Raw genomic sequence first — 24382 nt, 5'->3', positions numbered from 1 at the left:
CCCCCCCAAGGTTTTGTAGAATGAAGCATCAAGACCTTAAACTGAGGCTAATATTTTTGTTGGGCGCTGTCAAGATTTTTGGGGGCCTATGCTTCCTAGAAAATGTGAAATTCATGCAAGACAACAAGTCTTTTTGGCTTAGTTTTGTTGGTTTCTATCAGGAGAATTTTTCGCATGAACTCGCTAAATTCACAATGATTGATTCAAAAAATAGAATCAGTGACATTTCAGTAATTATGCACACTAGGTCAGTCTTGTTGGGACCAAATATCTGGTATGTTCTTAATTAAGAGGTTTATTTGGTTCTAAACTTTTATTAAGTGCCCTTGCCAGCGGTTAATTAACTTAGTTCATTAGTACTTTCATTTTTTGAGTTGGAGTTGAAATAGGAAAATCTATATGCACAGTACAACAACTCAAAAAATATTCAATATCCTTTCCTCAAATCATGCTTAATTGATGGGAGCGGTGTAAACATATAACATTTTAAAATTCCTAAATCAACTCCTGTTTTGGACTCCTTATCACTCTAATAATATGAATAAGAAAAGAAACTCAAATCTGGACTCTATTATAACTAACAAGTATCCTAACCTAGCTAAACACTCAACTCTAACAACAAATCCTGTGTACCAGCTCCACTCCCACTTTATGGGCTGATCGTTGAGGCCTAATACAACAAACCAAAAATTAATGTCCAAAACCATAGGTCCCATCCATGGCCCAAAATAAGGTCCCCCCAGGTCCAATTGGACAGCCTTGACTCTTGATGGCACCAAGAAAAATTCACATGATAAAGGTAAAATCGAAGGGTAAACCAATGTTCCTAGTTTCCAGAGGAAGAGGACAGTAACAACCTAAGGATGAGGTACTGTTACAATTATTACCTCCTATGTTTTCATCAATGGGGGGCTATGTTCTAAATTTTGTTAAGAATAGAAAGGTTATGGAGTCAACAAAGTTATTAATGATAGTTTGAATTTAGAAGGTTTAATCTTACATCAATAATGCTAGATTAGAGATTAGAGTGTCTCGTGCACATACACAAATCAATGTTCCAAAATATTTCGGTTTGGATGAAAGTTGAAACGAAACCAGGTGCGATACCTGAGTCTTACCATCAACCATGTTTCGGATTTCAGTATTATTTTGATCAAACCCTTTATAAAATGCATGGTTTCAATTGAAATTTCGACCATGTTTCAAGTTTTGGTTTCATTTTGCTAGTTTCGACTCCAAAAAGGGAAACTTCCTAGAAAACCTCAGTTTTTTTGTGAACTTTGACCAAATCACTCACATATCTTTGTAACAAACCATGTATAATATTTTATAACTAAATATTTTCTAATTTTATGTTTATTTATTCCTAAAGCATATTTTAGTTGTTTTAATTGAATTGCGTGTTCTAGTACTAGATTTTGTGTATACAACATCGTACAGCATATAACATGTACTACCAACCTAAAAACTAACATTTTGGGTGTGCTTTTTACAATCTAAAGGTTCCATTATGTTTAAAGGGCCTAAAATAGGTTTCCTAGAAGTTTCAGAAACTAGTTTGGCCATTTGGGCCATGAAACCATCAATATAAACCAGCAACTGCAACCTTCCAGGTTTTGACCGAGATTTTGTGGTTCACGAAATACTTTGGTTTCGAGATTGATTAACCAAAACACTGAACCTTGACACGAAATGACACATGCAGCTTAATTAGGGTTTATATAGTTTTGCAATTTAGTTTATCCATTAAGAGAGACCATATTTTGCAAATAAAACTAGTTTAATTTGGTCTTCACTTGCTTTCAATCTATCCTCTACCAAAATCCTACGGATATTTTACAGGTTTGATTGCTTTGTATTTTTCTTGGATTTCTAAAGCGTACCTGTTTAAATGAATAGAGCTTCAATAATAAGGACAACGATTTTAGCTAAAAATGTCAGAGATAATGTACAGACAGAATACCAAATCAACAAAAAAGCAATTTATGGTATGCAGCTAACCTTTTCGCAGACAAATATCTTTAAGGCCAATAAAGTAAGGAACTGAAATAGTGGGGGCATCGGCAAGTCTTCCATAATTTTTTCCTGCAAACCAGAGTGTCCATGATAAGGCATTTCCTTTTAAAAATACTATTTTGAAGCACCAGAAAACCTTAAAGGAAAAAAAAAGTATAAAATTACATAATACTTATGGGAGAAAGAAACTACCAGCTTGTGTTCCCCATGCCCAGACACATGGGGAAGTGGGGCCAGGCTGTGAAAATATGCCCCTGCTCCCGCCTCCACTTCCCCATGTGTCTGGGCATGGGGAACACAAGCGGGTAGCATACTCCTTCCCAATACTTATTTAGTGAGCATTCATCCATTTAGACTACCATTGAAAGTCTGAAAAAAAAAAAAATGACTACTGAAAACAAATCAGTACCTTCAACTGGTTCCAACAATCCCAAAAGTACTGTAGAAATTTATATTCTGAAATATCCAACCTGTAAAAACAAATTCAAAAATATTCAATGGCACTTATTACTAACCATGACCATGCAGAACCAAATGGGCAGAAACAGCAAAAGAATTATGGTTTCTCGGTTTCATAAATAAATAAAAACGAAGATGCCAGGGCAGCTGGTAAGAACCTAGGCTTGTTACCAGGTCTTGGGGTCAAAGCCCACCTTCAACTGTGGGATTGGTTTGGGCTTTTCCTGTAATGCATAGCACCCAAAAAAGAAAAAAAATAATGGAATAATAAAAACAATATTGCTTGCTCATGGATTCATTGTTAGATCAGGAGGGATTTTGAATTGGTTTAGTTCAAAATCAGGAATTTGAATTGTTGCATGGGATGGTACTCTCTCCATATCATTTTTATTAAGCCAAATCAGGAGTTCCTACAATCCTTATATTGACTGATATATGACTCTACTAAATGAAGTTAAATTCTTCTCCATGTCTTGCCCTCAAGAGAGAGGAGCCTGCAAAATGGAGGGAAGACCCCAAGAAACAAAAATATGCATGTTACTTGGGGAATCAAGACAGTGGGAGGAGACAAAGGAAAGCTTGTTCCTAATGTCAAAGAAGTGGTGTCCCAAATCTGTTGAAAAGATCAAGAGTTGGGGGATCATTTCCTGATATTTCTCTCCATCCAAATCTAGTTGATGGTGGTACTGAAGGCAAGCTTGCCCATAGTATCACAAATACAAGATCCAGCAAAGGACATGTCCACCCAAATCTGCTGAAAAAGAAGGATCATAAGTCTTTTGGGCCAGCATTTTGCAAGGACCCCTTTCCAAACAGAGGAGAGAGGGCAAGCTAAAAAGATGTGGTCAATGTATTTGACGGCATTCCAGCAAAGGCAACAAAAGGGGGGCCAAATCTGACGACGAATGAGGAAGGACTGCATTGGGAGGCATTTGGATACTGCTCGTCAGACTGTGAAGCTGTGATGGGGGATGTGGCTAATATATATATTTGACTACACTTGAAATCTGATGTCCTTAATCGACTAGTAATGGACCCAACTAAATGAAGTTCAGTTCTTCAACTAGCTCTCAAACACATCTAGACAACACAAAGTAATGATATATTTACGTAGGCCACAAACTAGAAGCTAGCAAGTTTCAATTCAGCGAGTCAAATGCCAATTTGACCAGAATGGAACCTCAGGGGTCCAGAAATCATTTTAACCCTCGCCAGATCTAATCTCCATCACAATTTAATGAGCTTGAAGGTAGCTCACCAACTGCCCCTCTGACAGACTTATTTGATCAGAATTGGATTGCTGTAAACTGGAAAAAAAAAAGTGTTGTAGAGGTGAAATGTACAGGTGTCACACACACCTGTACACCTGTATATTAACACATTCTTCTTGATCATTTTACTGTCGCACACTTTTGAGTACAAATGTGAAATGACAAGATTTTACCCTCATTGGAAAAAAAAAGTGTTGTACTAAGAGGGCAAGAAAAAAAAAATAACCTTGAGAAGTGCCAATAATAAAATCCTTATATACATAGCTAGTAACTTGTAATGCTTTTAAATACTAACCCATCTATCCGAAACCTTTCTCTCACATCAATTAGGTGTGGAGATGTGAAGAGTCCAGTTCTAAATCCACACTCCCGTAAAATAGCTTCACAGAATGCGCATGTTGAACCCTGCACTAAGCATTTCTGTTAAGAACAAGAGCATATCCAAACAATTTGAATTTTTTCATGTAAAAATCCTAGCATGAAGATGGCTCAAATTATCTGCATCATAAAATGAAGTTCTCATACACATCCACAGCCTGATGAGGTCAGGACCCATATACAGCCCTAAATTTTCCCACATGGCAGTTTAGTTTACACTCAAATTTTTGGGATATCTTATCCATGTCACTGTTATCCATCTGGTAATTTTCAGACCATATGCACTTTCCCATGTGGAAATTATGGAAAATCCTTGAAAAGTAAACTTCAGCGTCTTCAGTTTAATGGCTACAAATACGAGGGTAAAAGTTACCTATTAAAAAAAAACATATATATATTGCCAAATCCTGAATTAGTGGGGTCACTGTGACATAGACCCACCATGTTTGCATTAGTGACAATTCTCCCCGTCCACCTTCATTCTGCAGTATGGCTGTCAAATGGGTCCAATACAAATGTAGAGGGCATAACCCAGGGCAGATCCCACTTTCACAGGGTTCCAGGGGGGGTTGACAGGAGCTGGTCCTAACCTTCGGCATTTTTTGCACGAAGTGGCCACCCTAAGACTGAACCTCCATCTTCATGCTGGCCACTCATGCCTATTATATTGCACCAAGTGACCAAACACCAGTCCCTAATGATTAAAATCAAAAGTGATTAGAGAATTCCATAATCCAATCCGACAATCCAACAAATCACTCATTCAGCGATTAAAATTTGAACCTAATAAATATTTAAATATCCATATGTAACCAGTTACGGTTTGAAAAGATTTCATATAGAATATAATATACATTTTCAAAAGAAAAAAAAAATTTGCACCAAAAGAAAAAGATAAAAACGAAAGAAAATGTCTTATTAATTGTAAAAGGCACAAATTCAAATATGTAAGTAATTTTGATAAAAAAATTTATATGCAGATATGTGTGATACAAATCAGATCAGGCATTACTAGACCGGATACATTACAGGTCAAAACTCTCTTTATCGAATTAGATTTCAAACACATCGGATCAAAGCCTTGTTGTATACCTATAATCAAATTGGATCAGGAACAAGGTGAAATACATTAACAAACTGCACAATGAGGTGAGTTCGCAAACCTTGGAAATCTACCCATGGCTTGGTCAAGATATTACTAGTTTTGTACAATCCTTAGCCTAAATAGGATGCAATTTCGTCCAAAAACAAAACTGCAACCCAAATATTTCTGCATTACAGCTAAAATTGTGAACCTTAGATACAAGTGTTAGCATGAAACCATAGACAACATCCATGAAAGTGGTGGTAATAATACAAATGTTATCAGGGACATAAATAAGAAAAAGATAAACATTCTAAAGAAATATATGGTGCAAAAATTTTAATAAAACATTTCACTTATATGGGTGATACCTTCCCTTTGGTTCCAGCAACATGAATTATTTTAAGACCAGCTATATGTTCCTCCAAACTTAACATCTGCTTGCAAAAGAAGAGTATTTCTCAGTAACAATGAGATGGAAATAAATACTATGACCATGCACTTCTAATATAAAAATTGTATTTTCTGGAAACAACCAGGACGGCATGGACAGAAAATAATGACCTCACAAAGGAAACATGCAAGAATTGAAATACAGAGCCTAGTTTCAACATTCTTTCACTCAGACATACATGAGAGGAAGATAGAAAAGTGGCAGAAAAGATAATTAACAGTATGATTCCATAACTCTTACACCACATAATAATATCACCTAGCCTCCAAAGTTATTCAAGTTAAATGAAGTGCAATACATATATGATTCTTCAAACTTGTTTAGACCTGAGAGGACAGGAATATAATGAATGATTTTAAAATTTAGAAGCAATTATATTCACTACGCAGGATGGAAAAAAACACATTTGTCTCTTTTCTCTTCAATACAGTTAAGCTGGATCCTTTTGCTGATAAACCAACTCTATTCAAATCAATAGCACTTCACTTGGAAGAGTCAGCACTTTGTAAAATAGTTATGTTTCCTCAACATGTCATAGATGTGCTTTCAAGAATCGAGAGTTAAACACAGGTTCAACTTAAGAACATGCCCCTGACTTGGAGTATCAATTATAGACAAAGTGAACCTAACACCTTTAAGAATCCTCAGAAATCTTACAAAGTCAAATCAAATGAAGTACTGAACCTGGTAATTGGAAGTTTTTAGGTAACACTCCATATTTTGGATTAAGAAATTCATTCACAATTACTCCACATGAACAACTTGTTCTTGCATGCTTCAGAGGTGAGGGGGTGGATGTCACTTAATACAAACATGAAAACTTCTTATGAGCTATGTTCAACTTTTCTCGAGTAATGAAAAGTTTGAAAGACTATGGACAGTCAACAAAACAGCAAACTCTAACATATAATCCAAATCCCCAACCTTGTCGTATGGAAATCATGAAAAATTGGTACTTCTGCTGACAGAAAACACTTCCAACAGACAACCACAACTGTTAATTGCATTTACCTTAAGATAAATATGCATCCTCTCCAATTTCCCATATCTACCTGAAGTTGTTCCATCTATACTTGACCTATCTCCATGCTTAACGCTATAAATGAGAGAGGAAAGTGCTTCCATAGCAGTTTCATAAGAAGAAGACGGAGGCAAGTCTTGAAAGCTTCTTTCAGCAACTTCATCACTTCTCATTTTCTTGATGACTTGAAATGACCACTTTTTATATTTCAAACCTGCAATTTCAGAAACGCATAGGTGAAGGAGGATGATACAGATACTGAAGAATGAGTTCGGCGAATACAATAACTAGAATGAAAATAGAATTAGACTGGAAGGCATGAAATACCAAGACATCTACAAAACACAAGCCACTGCACTAATCAAGTTATCAATCATTACATAAAGTACAGTAGAAGCAACTACAAAGGTTGCAAAAGCATGATGAAAAAGAAACGGGTGGGGGGAGAAGTTTATTAGCTTCTACGTCATTTGGTTGAAAAAACAACTCTAGACAAAGAGGCAGAGGATAGGATGCCAGTCTATATGGAGAAGTGCAGGAGGTAAAAGTAATGCACGGATGTCTCCATGAAGAGAGACACAAAGGGAGATATAATAGACATATAGTAAGGAAAAAAATGAAGCTAGGAAACTCTGAAGAAAAGAAAAGAAAAAAAAAATGTCATTTATCAACATTTTGTGCAGGCAAACAAGTTTTCACTGTGATTTCTTCAAAAGGAAAACAAACTAAACAAATTTTACCTGGCTAAATTATTTGCTTGGAATTCTGAAACACGGCTGTGAAGTGATGCAGACCAGGTTTTAGTAATTGTTTGGGTTGGGCCTTTGTTTATAGTCTTTACTGTTGTAAGTTTGTAACCGGCTGAAAAATAAAGCCCAAAAGTGGGGTGCACAATATTAATATTTTGTTGGTGGGTCCAAATGGAAGAATAGTGAACATGTATGCAGTTCCGTCCTACCTACACGTGAAGGGGAGTGTTGGAAGAATAGTCCCACATCAGTTACGGCGATGGCCTTCCATTCCCTCATATACCTATTAGTCCCTCCACCCAATAATTTGACCTTTTGGGATGGATATATAAGTGGCATCAGAGCGAGATTTCTCTAGACCTGCCTCCATTCATCCATGCAACATGCAACATGCAACGTGTACGCAGTTATGTTCTGCCAACAAGTGAGGCAAAGTGTTAGAAAAAATAGTCCCACATCGGTTACCCTTGAGGCCTTCAAAATCCCCTCATATACCTGTGAGCATGGTTCAAGGTTTCGACCAATACCGTCGAAATTTCTCACATTTCCATGATATCCCAGGACTCCAATACCAAATACCATGTGACTTTTAAAAGTCACTGGTTTTGACCAGTGTTGACCAAAATTTCCACATTTTGACCGAAATATGGGAATTTTCGAGTGGACCAATGGGTTCGACCTTTTGGGTGGAAGCGTGGAACCAGCCTTTATAAAACCTACTTAAATGGGAAATCAAGCCTTCTTATTTCAAAAAATTTCGACCCTCTCCCCATATTTCTTCTCTGTGAAGAGGAAAACTTGGGAAAACACTCAAGATTTTGCCCTTGTGCCATCATATCTTCATTCTAAGCTTGGATCTTATACATTCATAACAAATCTATCTAAGGAAGGGAGCTTGAACCAAAAAGGTAATCCCATCTTTCCCAAAAATCACTTTTTTTTATATAGAATATACTTGAATACTACTTGGAATTGACTGTTGAGACTTGAGAGATAACTCACAATTATATAATAGTTTGTTTTAAACTTTTAATCATGTATCTTGCATTTTTAGTTAGTAACTTATATATGTATTTATATAGTATAGTTTCAGTCAACGACTCAACATACATTAGCAAACTTTGGTCAACACCACAAGTATAACTTTAGGTGTTTTCTTATGAAACTAATTATGTGAATGGTTTAGAAATGTCTAAAATAGGACGTACACAAAAAATAGACAAAAAAAAAAAAAAAACACATTTTGGGGGTCGAAACCAAGTTTCCACCAAACCAGAAAATTTTCCCTAGTTTCCTCAAAATTTTTTAGATTTCGACCAAAATTTCAGTCTCCCCAAGGGTCGAAACTTGATATTTTGAACCTTGCCTATGAGTCCCTCCACCTAATAGTTCAAGCTTTTAGAATGGATATGTACAGGTTCCATAGCTAGAGTCATTTTATCCTATTTTTAGAAATGTCAGGCAACTAGAGTCCTCATAAGGAAAGCTGGTTAGGGATTTAGATTTTGAACTACTACATTTTTATTAGTAGTTGAGTTGCTTGTTTAGGAAACTAGTTTAGCCGTCAAAGTCCTAGATTTAAATATTTTCTTGAGTTTTATTTTTTATTTTTATTAAATAGATGTAAGAACCTGCCATGATGATGGAGTTGGTTGAATGAAACATTGATTCTTTTGGTTTGTTATAAAAGAAAGAGGTTGGATTTTCTCTCTCGTCTCCCTTCTCTCAATCTGGTGAGGATTCTCTCTCTTCCCTCTAAACCATTCTCTCTCTCCCTCTCATGAGTCACAGCTAGTAATCCTCCCCCTTCTTCTCTTCTCCTTCCAATCTGTCCATGGTTCTAGTTTCAGATCCTATTTTCTAGGAAAGATTTTCTCGCTTCCCTCGCATCAGTCCATCCATCAGTGACGCCTGTTTTCTCTTCCCTCTCTCTCACTTGCGACCTGTAGTGTTGTTCACTTGTTCTATTCTCTCTCCCCATATCAATTATTTGGGACTTTACTTTCTGATATTTATTATGGAAGCCAGTAGTTAAGATCTTGTCATTTGCATCTCAAAATTCTGACCTTTAGATCGAGATTCAGATATGAACATATCAGCAGTAAGATCTGAGAAATCTTAATCACCAGATATGAATTTTCTCATCCTATCTCACAAGTGGGCCCATTATCCGCAGCCCAATCAGATCCATCAGAACTGATTGATTTGGCATCGTGAAGCCATGACCAAGATCTTGAAAATGTTAACATAAGTCAATTTAGAGTGGGAACTACATCATTCTATTGTCAATCAAGTTGCAAGGAAATTCCACATGCCAACTCACTTAAAATGTTAAAGACGTGAATGAAACATCAGGAAAGTAGAATCAGAAATGAGTGTATCCACGGGAACAATAAAGCTGAATAACTGACAAGATAAGGAGATTCTAATGCAAATGGTCTTGTCAGTAAAGGTCTAAGGAAACACAAGATTAGTCAGTTTTCCTTTCAATCACATTTCACTCCCCTGGAGAAAAATTAGAAGACAACCTTTCACACACATTATGTACTACATTATTCTAAATTTATTTCCAGCTAGGGAGGTAAGCCTCATGTCCCCAATCTTATAACCTATCGCACCCTCATGTCCTCTTTTGAAAGTGAAAAATAGCTTTCCAGATGCTTAGGTTTTAAACCAGAATGACTAATTGCTTCGATGCAATTTTTCATGTAATACTCAATACTCAAAATGAAGATGAGGAAAGTTCCTGAGTAGAAGTATTAGAACCATTCATCAAAGAAAAAGAAAATAGTATGATTCTTTTAGATGATGTCCTTGGTTTGAGCCATCTTTCCCAGATTGTTAACAGGAGAAGAAGACAATCACCAAGTTTGAAGGGGTTAAAATGGGCTTGAATTCCAATAAAATTCTACCCAACAACCGTTGGATTTGGAAATGTACAGGTGTCACGCACGCAGACAGAATTGGGCAAGAATAGGGCGATTAAGAATTGGAGAGGAGCCGAAACCTGCCTTGGCAATCTACCATCAAGTACCCCAGAACCATAGCAACAGCCTATACCAATATTAGTACTACAAATATCAAAGATCCCATTAGCAAACGCACCAACTCACCATGATACTTCTTAATCGCATATAGATAACAGAGAACATGTCTCAATATTCAAACAGAGTAAGACAAATGCAAAGTTTGAGCACTTCAAATTTCATATTCCACATTGAAATACATCACCACCAAATTCACGTTCCAATCAACAATTGCTGACAGTCTTTGAAATTTGCCTCAGTCTATCCATTGCTGACACTGGGAGATAAGGAGAAATATGTATCAATTGAAATCTATTACAAACTGCATTCCCTATGCATTTCCAACCAATTAACATCATCTGGAATATAACACTTCTTTCTCAATTTATATCAAACTTACCAACCAACAGTTAAGAATTCTAAAAAGAAAATGAAACATGAAAAGAGTAAGAACATGAGAATTAGTTTTATTTTCCTCTTCTTCTTAGGGACGTGACTTTAGTTTACTCCCACATTTCCCGCGAGTTCTCTTTGCCAACAAAAGAAGATAAAGATTCAATCACATGGGGAGAAAAGAGAAAGACACCAGATTGAAAGAAAAGAAGAACCCAGAAAAAGTTATAATTGTACACCCAAATTAGAACCTATAAAGCTATAACCATTAAAATAACTAAAAATTGAACATGAAACTTTGATATCTTACTTGGGTTCAACTCTTCGACTAACAGTAGCCAAAACCCAAATACCCAAATAGAGAATTAAAATTGGAGAAGAGAACAAAACGAGATTTGAAAGTCTGAATGGTTGCCAAGATTAGTTGGATTAATTAATTTACCTGAACTAAGTTCCAATCTTCAATTCCTTCTGAGGCTCTTACAAAGATTACCGTTATCTTCTTCTTCTCTGCGTAGCTATGTGTGTGGCTTCCATAGTTCAATCTGTGTCTGCGGCTGCCGTTACTGATTCGCTGTTTTAAGTTGAGCCTTACATTCAGATTCCAGCAAGTAAAATAAGAATCTGTATTCAGTGGGCAGCTAACGTGCGCGCAACAGTAGTGAGTGAATTTGAGTGTGAGTTACACATGATCTGCACCAACTTGAGATGTACCGTGGGTTACGGCCCAGCCCAATTAAATCCTTCATATGCAGATGACACAAGTAGCCTTCTATGTAGAATAATGTCCTCGTTCAGTAAGTGGGAAGGGTCTTCTAAAGGTGTCAATCGGTCGGGGCCTGGCGGGCCTATTTTGCACCATGATCGATCTATTTAAGGAATGAGTCGATGGGTTTTTTCTAATTGGAGCTTCAACTGATTAATGTACCAATAAAGCCTTAAAAGGACCTTACATGGTCTTTAATTGTCTTATATTTAAGAAATTTTAATATATTTTATTAAATCATTAATAATTTAGAAAATATATTTTACTTTATTACATTCAATAATTGATAAAAATATCAATATATATATCATATTCTATAAATAAATAATAAAAAAATCAAAATATACATAGAAATAGACAGGCTAAACGTGTCAAGCCAAATTGGTCTTATAGATGGGCCCAGCCGGTCGGGCGCCTATCGGGCTTACCCCTTGCACCGTATACTATTTATTTATAAATGGACTAGGCCTGAGTCTGACATATTTAATAATCATGCAGGCTGGGCCGATCTTTAAACAATATGCCCAATCAATCAAATCAATGCGGGCTTGGGATTGACATCCCTAACTCTATAGGTGTATTGAGAACTTGATGTCTTCTTTCAATGGTCCTGTGTCTTATTTTCAAAAAGTCCTTTAAGATAGAAATATAAAAAAGTTGTTAAAATTAGTTTTCCCACACCCCACACTCATACCCAATAAATAGGAATCCATCCACCACAAGAAAAGGGTATTTTGTTGGCAACATACTAAAACACTATAGGGGTTTGTGAACCCTAAGATGGTGTGTGAATCGTCCTTTGCGGGTGAAGGAAAACTTTTTCTTATCAAAATGTATTATCATCATGCACATTTGTTTGAGCGTGCGGTGGTGCGAGAAAGATTCCATCCCACTCCCATGAAAAGGATTGAACTTGTTACCTTCTTTTGATTGCCTTTTGTTTTATTCTCAAAATTTATTTTGATTTTTAAATCTTTTGACGATATTTTTATTATAATTGTGATCCAATGATTTTAAATCTGGAATTTCATCGGTTCTAATTGAAATCAGTTAAGAATCAGCTAAAACCCTAAGTAATGGGATTGGGAAGTAGACATTTCTGCAAATCTTAGATACTCCGATTTTTTTTTCTTCAAAAAATCTTGTAAAACTATAAGAGTTTCTTTGATTTTCTGCAACTTTACTAAATTAAAAAAATAAAAATAAAAATAAAAAAGAATTAAAAAAAGTAAAATTTCAAAATATTAAAATCTAAGTACATTCATTACCGATTCCAAAATGGGTTTTAGGAATCAACATTAATCGAATTGGGACCAACCAATTCTATCGACTCTGATTCGATTTTTAAATCCATGTTGTGCTTACATATGAAATCCTCCAAAGTGTTTATAGGAACGGTTCTTCAGATATCATTGTTAGCCCAAGGGTAGAGGTTCTCCAAGTCATCATATGATCTCTCAAAGATTTTAAATGTTGTTTTTGAGTCTGATTTTTTTATCCAGATCCTCTCCAGTGCCCTAATGCACCCAGTATGCATGGAATGGTTGGTAGTTTTTAGGCATGCATCCCTAACTGTCTGATGCAGACTTGAGAGGATATGGTTCCTTGATTTTTGGTGGTTGAAAATTAATCAGACACCAAATAAGAAAGGCTACGATACACTCGATGGGAGGATCTTGTTTGCTTTTGTTTGTCCCGGTTTTTATTTAATGGGATTGTCTAAATGACATCTAGCTATAATGCTATATAACTGTAGGGCAAGAGATCGCTTCACCAGAGTCAGGGCCAATGAGGGCATACACAGGGGCATCAACATGAATAAATTTTTTTTATTTTTTATGGGGTGGGGCCGTAATCTAGCACATCCTATGTTCAGGCACAGGGGCAACCGGCCAACATTTATTATTTTTGCATAAAATGTATTTATAACTTTTAAAGATAACCTTCTTTTAATTGCCCTTTGTCTCATGGGAAAATGTTTTCTGCCTGAGAGTGTAGCTCCTACGCCAGCACTCTTGTCTCTATCTCTCTTAACCCCTATAAAATGACCTCCCTACCTGTATGGATTGAACCGAATGGGGATGCTAATTAGATCACGTGCAGGTGTGGGAGCTATCAGCTACGTTCCTAGACAGAAAATGTCTTCCCTTGTTTTATTTTCAAAAGTTTTTTAAGTTAGGGACTAAAAAAGACTTTCAAAATAACTTGAACTTTAATATTAAAAAAAAAAAATTTGAGAAAATGGTTTTTGTGGGGGAGTATAGCTCTTGCGCCTAGAAACATGGAGGCACAAACTGGCACAAACAACCCAAGACCTACGGCTTTATTCTTTTGAAGATTTGCGGTTACCTTTTGAGCAAAGGCTCTTTCAGGGGAGCCGAAGCTCCTAATAACATGCAAAGAATAAGGGTTACAGGTTTATAATTGGGGAGAGAGAAAATATGAGAAGAGGAATAAAAAAAAAAAAAAAAAAAAAAAAACAACAACAACAACAACAACAAAAGTCACCACCCCTTCTCTAGTAAGACCGTACATTTTAACCGTTGTTAAAGATCAATGGATGCTCTCATTGAAAGTAAATAAGTTGTAGAAAATAACTCAAATTTATAAAAGTTAAGAACAAATTCCAAGACTCCAATAATCAATCAATCTTTTCCAATAATAAGGAAAATTGTTACAACAAATTCAAATAATGCCTAAACAGAGATTGTACAATAACATATGGATGGATTTGGAAGGACAAATGAGAGTTCGGGTTGCAGCCCTGAGCGAGGAAGAGATAGAGTAGAACGGATAGTTGAGAGAGACAGATGGAGCTGTTCCGACCAGCAGCAATGGGGCTGGAGGCGACGGTCAGAGATGAGATATGGCAATGTTAGAGTTTGTTGCGTTTGAATCCAAGATGGAAAGCGCAGACAGCAGGCAAGGGGTTTGTAGAGGCGGGGTGGAAAAGAGAGTGCAAGGGAGAGAGGGGCAGCGGAGGATCGATGGAAATTTGGGATCGTGTAGCCAAAGACGGATCGAGAGGGACTGTAGAGTGCCAGTGGTGGGAAGGCAATGCAAGACAACAGCTACAAACAGTTTATATGTAAACTATCTAATCCAATGATTAATAAATGTTAGCATACTTTATTCCTCCGTAACCCACTGGCATGCTTATCATTTTCCCAAAAAAAAAAAAATCCAAACAAACAAACAAACATTTTATATTTGAAACATTTCAACTTTGGTGCTAGACACAACAAGAGGGCTAGCAAACCAAACTTGTCTTGCAGTCGAACATATAAAAGACTGCATACATGCATATCAGATTCAAATTTCAAATTCAAGGTTAGTAGTGGGCAGGTCGGGTGACTTGTTTCATCAAGGTTTTCTTGCGTTAATCGAATTGGATCGAAGTGGGACTTGACCCAGACATCCTGTACCCTTTTCAACTAGGTAGATTTTCTTTTCTTCATTGTTGTGTCTCCACCAGAAATTAAGTAGCTTGATCAAATCAAATTTGCTTACATATAATTTTGGCATTAGCTAGGTAAGTTGACGTGTATAGATTAGGTTGCAGTTGTAACACTCCCAGAAAAAGTCTTGCACCTAATTTCCTTGACAAACATCAAATAATTTACTTTATCTTCTGCTGAAAGTTAAGTTTTTCTTCATAGTGAGGGACTGTTTCAAATATTGAAATTAGATCAATCGTAGTGATTGGACTTATCGTAAACTCCCAACCCCAATTATTTAGGGTCGAAACTATCCTTCTCCTTTGGGCATCTGTCGGTACCAATGCCCCATGAAGAAAAAATTATATATACACACACACACGCGAAGCAAATGCCATTCTTATCATGGTGTTTATCTTTAGATACACTGAAGTCATAATTAAGTGGTGAAAACTCAGTTATAATTACATGGAATTTTTTTTTTAATGGGAAAGTGTTTCTTGTGGAGGATTGTGGCTCCTGAACATGCATGGGGACTAAGGAGAGAACATATAGAAGCATCAATAAGAGTGGACGATCATTTCACCCCCTATCTAGGCTTAGGGGCCACACTTTCATTTGATGTCACATAACTTGATTCAATTGAATATCGGGTGGTTCAATCCAGGCCTATTCAGAGCGGCTTGATTCCGTCTTGTACAGGTGCTGGATGTGGACGAAGATGATTGCCACTATAGTGGCTGCCATAGATGCCGATGACTAGTATGAGGAGATTCCAACAATACATGTCAATGAAAGGTTGAGCCAAAATGTGGCCTTTATGGTTCTTGATTGAGGGCATAAGGTGAAGAGTTGTTATATAAATGCAGCAATGGCTAGCAGATCATGTGTGGAAGTGAGGAGTGGGCGGTTCTTGTGAAGAGGATGGGATACATGGTTTGAACTTGAATGGGATACAAGACGACGGAAGAGGATCAAGGCTCTGATGATGAATAAATGGAGGTAGAACAGCATGATTCGGCTCTTCTCCAATTACTGGGATACCCAAGGATCATCCGACGATAGGGAAGACCTAGACATGCACCCCAAACACATGGGTGGGTGGATACCTCTAGGTCATCCCCTATGTAGGATGACTCCTTGGGTGACCTAATAATTAGGGAGAATCTTTTTTCAAAAGAGGATCTTGTCTAATTCTAAAAAAATATTTTAAGTTATAAGATAAAATGAGTTCAAAATAAATTGATATTGAGCAAAGGATTATCTTAAACATTTTCATGTATACATGTGAAATGATAATATTTACCTTGATTGAAAAAATAAATGTATTTTCTTAAAGGGCAAAAAGGTAAAGTTACAACTTTTTCACCAACTTTGGTTACAATAAAATTTTCTCTATAATCCCATGAAATAATTAAATATGCCTTCCCCCAACTGATTATTATGTTCATTTATTTTAATTGTTTATACATGTTATTGGTTTAATAAGTGGCGCACCAAAGAGAAAATTCTCGGGTCCACCCCTAATCATGTCCATCATTTCTAGCCACATGAAATTTTTAAAATTAACAAATTAAGCACCAACTTTGGTGAACGGCATTAACTTTTTTCATTTAATAAATCCAAGATATTCACAGCATAGAAAGATTTCACTTAACCAAAAGTAACACACATAATGGCTAAGAGTAAACTAAAATCAACAGTAATATTAAAAATATTCGAAGTAAACAATCCTGAAAGTTCATTATACCATCCATTACCGATGAATTGGCAATTCACAACATAATCTTCATTTCTAAGCAAATAGATAAAAAAAAAAAAAAAAATTGGGGTTAATGATGCCAAAAGATTTCTTAGTATGTTTTATAAGTTTTACTATCTTAAACCGAAACCCTTTTCCTATGTATGCCACAATCAATCACTTTTTATTTTTTATATTTTTCCTTTTAAAATAGTTACATCTCAACAACTCTCTAATTTGTCAAATCATGAATGCGTGAATATTTCCTTGGTGATGTATCTATAATTGAAACTAACTCTAACATGAATCATGTCACTTAGAAGCTTGATTTAATCGGATGAAATTGTGTAAAAAGTAGGCATCACATTATAAGAAATGGTTGCCTTAATAATTTCCACATGTTAACCTAGTCATTGACAAATTTTAAGGACTATTCTTCACTTTGGTGTCTCATCTATTTTGCCTTTTCACATTGGAGCATTCTGTAATTGCTTTAAAAAGAAAATATTATGAGAAACAAACCGTCATTTATCTAAAGAACTCTCATTATTCAATTGAGCCTCATGACATAAAAAGTTCCTCAAAAGAAATATGAAATAGTCAAACATAGTAGTTATTGACGTAACAACGGAATGTGACGTTTTCGAAAATCAAAGACAACTTGGATTATTCATTTTTATGATTATTTTTTAATCTAAATTATCTACTATTGTTCAAAGTTTGAAGAGCATTCAATCATATATAGAGTAGTGATTCAAATACATGGGATGAATGCCAATACAAGAGGTATTTGATTAATAAGAACTAAAATGCTATCATGTTAAACAATTATATTCGGTGACTGTAGTCAGTTAGGATCACTATCTTGAAAGTAAGAATACTTGTACAAGTGATGACACAGCATGTCAAATCCTTTCCTTTAACAAAGTTTTTTGGTTGAAATCCCTTCCTTAACAATCAATGCACCGAATAGAAAAAGAAGAAAGAAGGAGAAAGTAGTCCCACGTGTGAAATCAATTTAGTTTATGGCCACAGATAAGGCTAATTATTTTATGTCAAAATAGTACCTTGTAATAGTCACAATCAATATCTCATAACTGCCAACAAATATTGTTGATTATTAAGGATATCATGTTTGGAGCATCTTAAAAGCCATTTTCTATTGTCCAATTTGGAGGCTAATTACTTTGGATCTCTATCAAAACCTTTTTCTAACTTCCAGATGAAGGTGAAACCCAAGAGAAGAGTAATGAATAGAGTTTGTATTTGTATGATCAATTGTATATAAAATGAAATTTTATCATCATATTTGTACAACCACACAACGTGTACAAGAGTGATGTGGTAAATATGACCTTTTATTTATAGTAACGTAAAAATTTAGCTTCAAATTCAATTATTTAGTACATCATGCATCCACGAACCTTAATGTAGCTCGGGTACCCTCTTGGTGGTTTTAGATTTATTTAACTCTTTGTTTTGCCACTTGGTAAATTTAGATTGGTTAAAACGTTAACATATAAGTAAGGGACTTCAGGATGTCCTTGCCCATAAAGTTTTTGCTTCATCTAAGTTGAAATGATTTTGAATTGACACATATGTCAAATTTAAAAGCCAGAATCATGTATTGACATCCATATTATTTGTAGTTCATGCCATGGTGTGCAACCTCTTGAAAGTTGGGGTTATTTTAAAGCTTTATTTTGTGGTTTACCCAATTCCAAATAGGTTGAAACTTGAAATATGAACTAGGAACTTTAGGTCTATTTATCCACAAAAGTTAGGCCTCACCTAGGATGCCACATGATAGATACTATTGATTGGACAAACAAGACTTTTTAGGTGGGCCGTCTAGATAATATATCTCCTAAACATGATCAACCATGTGGTTTAAATTTACCTTCAAATTTACACATGTGACCTATCTAAGGTGTTCCTCAATGATTTGCCAATTAGGTTCAGTCAATTTGTATTGAGACGGTCGGCCACAATCCGGACCTTGAATACCTCTTATTAAATACTTGTCCGGTAACAAGAGAAGCTCATAATAAAATTTTATAGACTTCGAAGAAGGGTTAAATTTTTTCTATTGAGTTAACTAAGAAAATCTTTCACTCACATATCAAGTTCTAGCTTCAAAAGAGTTTGCCATGTGATCAAAGAGAAAACATTGAAAAATTCAACATCATCCATGCATAAAATATATAGAAATGCCACATCACAATTCCATGTGGCAAATTTAAATTTAGACATTTACCAAAAAAAAAAAATTTAGACAAAAAAAATGGATCAAGTTTTCCTTAAGACATGATAGAAAACCCTAGGTCATGGCTTTCAGATAGATTGGAGAAGATATCACATAACAATGGAGGGTAATATCGACTTCCTCCCATGGGGAGAATGTTTTAGGACCCTAAGATCTTGGCTGAACCATACACTACATAATGGAAAACCCTCGACCGTGGCTTTCAGATGGATTGGAGAAGATATCACGTAACAATGGAGGGTATTATCAACTTCGTCTCACCGCAGAATGTTTTAGGACCCTAAGATCTTGGTTGAACCCTACACTACAAGTGTGGTTGTGTATACATGAGAGAGATACAGATATGGATTATTTATATATATATATATATCAATGCGGCATCAATATGGCATCAATATGGATTACCATCACTATCGATACATATCAGTCAATACCAAAATTCAATACCAAAATCCAAAAGACAGATGACAAAACAATGTAGAAGTTTTTTTTTTTTTTTTTAACTAACAGAGAGAGCCGTTTCTTAGTTGTGAACTTGTGATGCAAATCTTTTGCCAGCCTGGATTCACTCTTATTTAGCATTCGAGACTAATCCACTTCCCCAGGAAAAACAGTAGAATAAGATGAGGGCACGTTTTGTCACCCGTCCCCATTAAATCCCTCCCCCCGTTTGGTAATTGGGAATATGTATTAAGGTTAAAGTGTACGCGGTTTCTGAAAACGATCGAAGACTCTCTCCCTTTCACGATAAAATATCAAACCCCTACTACGGCTTACACCCCAGTTTTCTTGCCTTAATTACTCCAAGTCTACAACCATCAAATAAAGCGTGTGACAACTGACAAGCTCGTTTTTTTAAGCGTCAACTCCACTCCTCCCTCGGCCTTCCCGGCGTTGTCCGGACTAGGGAGTTGGGACCAGCTGAGTTTCGCCCACTACGGCGCATATATATTGTACCGTGCCTTCACGCTTTCGCAACCTATGGCGGGCCGTGTGGGTCTCACACGTGAACCCCCTCGTCTCCAAGGCTCCACTCCTAAAGAGAAAAGTCCCCCAAACTTTGAATACAAAGCCCAAAGTGGCCAACAGATAACACCAGCTGACGCTGCTGAACAGAAGAAAACAAAGACAACATGTGGGACACACATTCCCCCTTTCTCAAATAAGAAATTAACATCTACTATTGTCCTGTGGGACCCAGCTTGAACATACGACAACGGCAATCTGCATGCTACATTGCTACGTTACCATACGGTCCAGGCCCCTTTTTTTAATAATTAATTTAAATACTCGGGCTTTTTTCAATTAATTTAAATTTTTATCTTTTAAAACGGTATGATTCATGGAGTATGAGCTGTAGGATCATATTCAAAACAGTCGGACGTCAATAAGGAAGGGTCAAGGAACTGTTTTCTCATTTTTTTTTTTTTAAGAACATGTGTCATCCATCTGATCGGAATTTTATATCAAGTATTAACACCATGTTCCTATCCAAGGGCCTTCGTCAAGCCGGGTCGTAAAACCCAAGTCAAGCATCACATGTTGCAACATGGATCTAGGTCCCTCATTCCCATTATGTCCCATGATTATAATCTGTTACTGGGAGTACAATATACTTTTTTCTTCAATATGATTTATTATATTCCTTTATACTTCAGGCTACAGTCCTTCATCAACGAGGCAAAAAGTCTTGAAAATTATTTTATCTGAGGTACGAAATATCTGCTAACTAAAAAATTTTCGTGAGGTATTTAACAAAAAACATTGATTAAAATTTTGCTCTTTAAAAAGAAAAAAACCAACATACTTGGATAATGGTTTAGATTATTTACATTTAAAAAAATTTCAAAACCTAATTCAATCAAATATCCTCTTATGTATCCGAACCAATTGATATGCATTTCATGTATGTTTATATACTCCTATTTTAAAGATTAGAATTGTTGATATTCGAATTAGATCATCATACCCTAGTTTTAGTATATTTATAAGCCTTGGTTAAATCCTAATTTTAAAACAATTGTATTATATTACTTTTTCCCACTAATTTTATTTACAAGTTACTAAAAGATTTCTCATAAAACTGAATTTAAGTACAAAATTCACCAATATCGATACGTATCGATCATGTAAATATATATAGACTTATAAGCATTGATACTTATACGTATCAGTAACTATGAATACTTATACGATATTAGTTGTATACAATACCTAAATCCATGAATTTAATGATAGAAAATAAATGCAAAACGATTCATGAAGATCGATAAGCATGCATGACAAACACTACAAAAACACGTTTTAGGCATACCTGAATCCATGGCTGAAGATAAAGAACTCTTCAATGTCTTCTTGTATGCTCGTCGTATAATACGATCAATGTTGGTCTGATCTACCCTCTTTCCCTTTTGCTTTTGGTCGTTAGCCACACTTAATGGGTCAGTGATAACTATAAATAAGGGTGAGAGTAGGACCTGCAAAGAAATTAGGGTTTCTTAACAATACCTTAGGCCCACATATAGTAATAAATATTTCATACCATTAAGATGTGCTAATAGAATCCAATATCTCCATAGAGATCACTTACCAATAATATTGGATTCTTTCTGCTTACTCCATCTTTAGTCAACACCACTAAATCGATTTTAAAAACAAATCTTTGACTATGCTAGCCCACCTAATAGGAAATCTTACATTTAACATTCATTAAATTTTTTCTATCAAAACAAATTATCCATAGAATTTGAGTCTCAAGTTGATATATATATATATATATATATATAGCACTTGTTGGCATTTAAAACAGCATGTAGATATTTCTTATTTTTATTTATTGCTTTCAGCCTTGTACTAGAAATAAAAATAAGAAATAAATTAAAAAATAAAAAGAAAAGGGGAAAAAATGGAAACAACGGTCATGGTCGCCAATGAAAACAAGCAAGCGTATAGAGGAAGGTTCCTGACCCGTTCGATCCCGTGTGACTGAGCGCGTGTGTCGAGTCTCTACGTTTAAGAATTCTCTTCGGTAACCCAAAATTTTGAAACTATAAATAAGAATTGTTTAGTAGATAGTTGCCCATCTCCTCTCTCTTCACTCTTCTACGACTTCTTCTCGCGAACTCTGCAAAAATTCTAACCAAAGCTCAGAGCTCATCAGGCTCTGTTCTTTCACTTCTTAGGGTTCTCTCCATTCTTTCTTGCAGTTTGTTAGTTTTTCGTTCGAACTTTTGAGCAGAAGCAAGAAGACTCTGAGGGATCAGATCCAGAGAACAAAGTCTTTTTCCGATTTCAGGTTCGTTTGAAATTAGGGTTTCATCTAGTCAATTTCGGATACGTTTTCTCGATCTGGTTTTTATGTTTTCTGAGTTTCTTCTCTGTTGATTAGTTAGTTCAAAAGCTGATTTTTTCGGTTCTCTTGTCTGAACAGGTGAAATCTAGAGTTCTACCAATGGCGGACAGAATTCACCCGAGAAACTCAGCCACCGATGAGGAGAACCCTACCCCACACCCACACGGACCACCATCTTTACCAGAAACCCCTGGGAGCGCCGCTAGTCGTCCAATGCTCGAGAAACCCCCACCACCACCAGAGGGTACCTACGTCGTTCAGCTTCCTAAAGATCAAGTATACAGAGTCCCATCACCTCGCGCCGCCGCTCGCTACGAAAACTACAATCTACGCAAACATCGTCGCTGCGGTGGTTGCTGTTGCCGCTTCTTCTGCTGTCTCTTCGGCTTCATCGTCGTCCTTGCCATCCTCATCGGCATTGCCGCCCTTGTCTTCTGGTTAGTCGTCAAGCCGAAAACACCGAGCTATTCAGTCACTAATATCTCCATCAAAGGCTTCAATACGACTCAACTAACGACTTCCCAAACTCTCTCCCCTGAATTCGACGTCACAGTCTCAGCTGATAACCCTAACACAAAGATCGGAATCTATTATGAACCAAAAAGCTCTGTGAAGATTTATCACTCTAATTTGGAGCTCAGCAATGGATCCCTTCCAGTATTTTACCAGCCAACACAGAACATTACTACTTTTGTTGTCACAATGACAGGGTCTGTGCCATTAACGACGACTCTGAGTTCTACTTTGGTTGCAGAACAAAGTGCAGGGAAGATTCCTTTGGTGTTGGACATTAGTGTTCCTGCAAAATTGAAGATTGGGGCTGTGAAGACTTGGGTATTCACAGTTAAGGTGAACTGCGATATTGTGGTGAATAGTCTAACAACAAATTCGAACATTGTATCGAAAAGCTGTGGTGTTAATCTGAATATATGGTAGGGGATAGGGAGTTGATTACATTCAGATCATACTATATACTCTTCATTTTTTTTTTTTGGATCTCACCTTTATATTTTGTGAATTATTTGTGTTATATACATATACTGATTAAGATTTTATAGACTTACATGTACCGATTCGATGATGATATGATATGATGAGTAGCAGTTGGATCAGTTCTTCCATTTTTATTCATTCATTTATGAAACTATATTACATGAATCGGCTTCAGGAACCCTTTTTCTCTTGATCTCGAACGGGGAACTATTTGGGTTTTTTCTTTAATTTCCTTAATTTTTATTCTTATGGATCTGAAATTCTGAATTGATGATCGATGGGAGTGAGAAGAACTGAAAAAAAAATTGCAGGGTTTGATGATGGATGCAGAGATTCTGAATTTTTTTAATCAAAACGTGAAACGTGGGTTCAAGTATGAGGATTGGATTGGGGAACTCAACAATATCAAATTGGAGAAGATCGGTTCCGCAAATCATTGCGTTGAACTGGTCTGTTGTTAAGTCTTTGTTTAATTGCCATACCCTGGCCATATCAATATCAATGGAATTTCAGTTTTGGATCCTCCGTCCAAGTCCAAATACGTGGGTAATTGACACTGCTGGCTTCTCTCAATTCCTCGCAATTCAAATGCAACACTACATCTACTTCTCAGTTTCTGACTTTTTTCAACATGCTTTACTTAATTTTTTAGTTCTGATAAAACCAAAATTCTGCATTTTGGGAGAACAATCTTTAGGGATTGAGTAAATGCAACTCGATCAATCTTGTTATTTTAGTAAAATTAGGAATTTTTTTTTGGGGGGAGAGGGGGAGAGTAAATTCTTATAATTTCACATATGTGCTTGTAAATTAGAAATATAGTTTTAAATTATTATTTTGAAAATCCTTTTTTACACTTAATTTAAAAGAATTTTTTAAAATAAAATGATTGGCAATCAAATGGAATTACAAATTCTATAATGAGCACGCAATTATAAATGTAGTTACTTGAAACATGAAAAATCCATCATGAGCA

The 24382-nt window shown here is 36.0% G+C and overlaps 2 protein-coding genes across 10 annotated transcripts in view; one reads left to right on the top strand and one right to left on the bottom strand.

Annotated features, from left to right (window-relative positions):
• LOC122088968 (folylpolyglutamate synthase-like) overlaps positions 1-11498 on the bottom strand; it is a 21452-nt gene extending 9954 nt beyond the window's left edge. For 3 of the 9 annotated variants that reach the window (XM_042658356.1, XM_042658357.1, XM_042658358.1), the window contains exons 1-6: positions 11294-11496; positions 6674-6897; positions 5580-5645; positions 4042-4151; positions 2426-2486; positions 2002-2085 (exon numbers count right to left, since the gene is read on the bottom strand). In XM_042658356.1, coding sequence (XP_042514290.1) covers positions 2002-2085; positions 2426-2486; positions 4042-4151; positions 5580-5645; positions 6674-6856 — 504 coding nt within the window. In that variant the 5' untranslated portion in view covers positions 6857-6897; positions 11294-11496. Of the gene's footprint in view, positions 1-2001; positions 2086-2425; positions 2487-4041; positions 4152-4565; positions 4819-5579; positions 5646-6673; positions 6898-10545; positions 10736-11293 lie in introns of those variants that run through there. The other 6 variants (XM_042658355.1, XM_042658360.1, XM_042658359.1 and 3 more) reach the window with 6 other exon arrangements.
• Positions 11499-22134: 10636 nt separating this feature from the next.
• Positions 22135-23525, top strand: LOC122088433 (NDR1/HIN1-like protein 13). Its single transcript, XM_042657704.1, has 2 exons — positions 22135-22356; positions 22492-23525. Exon 2 carries the CDS (start codon positions 22513-22515, stop codon positions 23347-23349), a length of 837 nt encoding a protein of 278 aa, XP_042513638.1. The 5' UTR covers positions 22135-22356; positions 22492-22512; the 3' UTR covers positions 23350-23525.
• Positions 23526-24382: the final 857 nt, after the last annotated feature.

Source organism: Macadamia integrifolia, chromosome 9, assembly GCF_013358625.1.
Source record: "Macadamia integrifolia cultivar HAES 741 chromosome 9, SCU_Mint_v3, whole genome shotgun sequence".
NCBI classification, from domain to species: domain Eukaryota; kingdom Viridiplantae; phylum Streptophyta; class Magnoliopsida; order Proteales; family Proteaceae; genus Macadamia; species Macadamia integrifolia.
The sequence above is the reverse complement of the archived record's forward strand: the minus strand, read 5'-3'. Positions and strand labels throughout refer to the sequence as shown.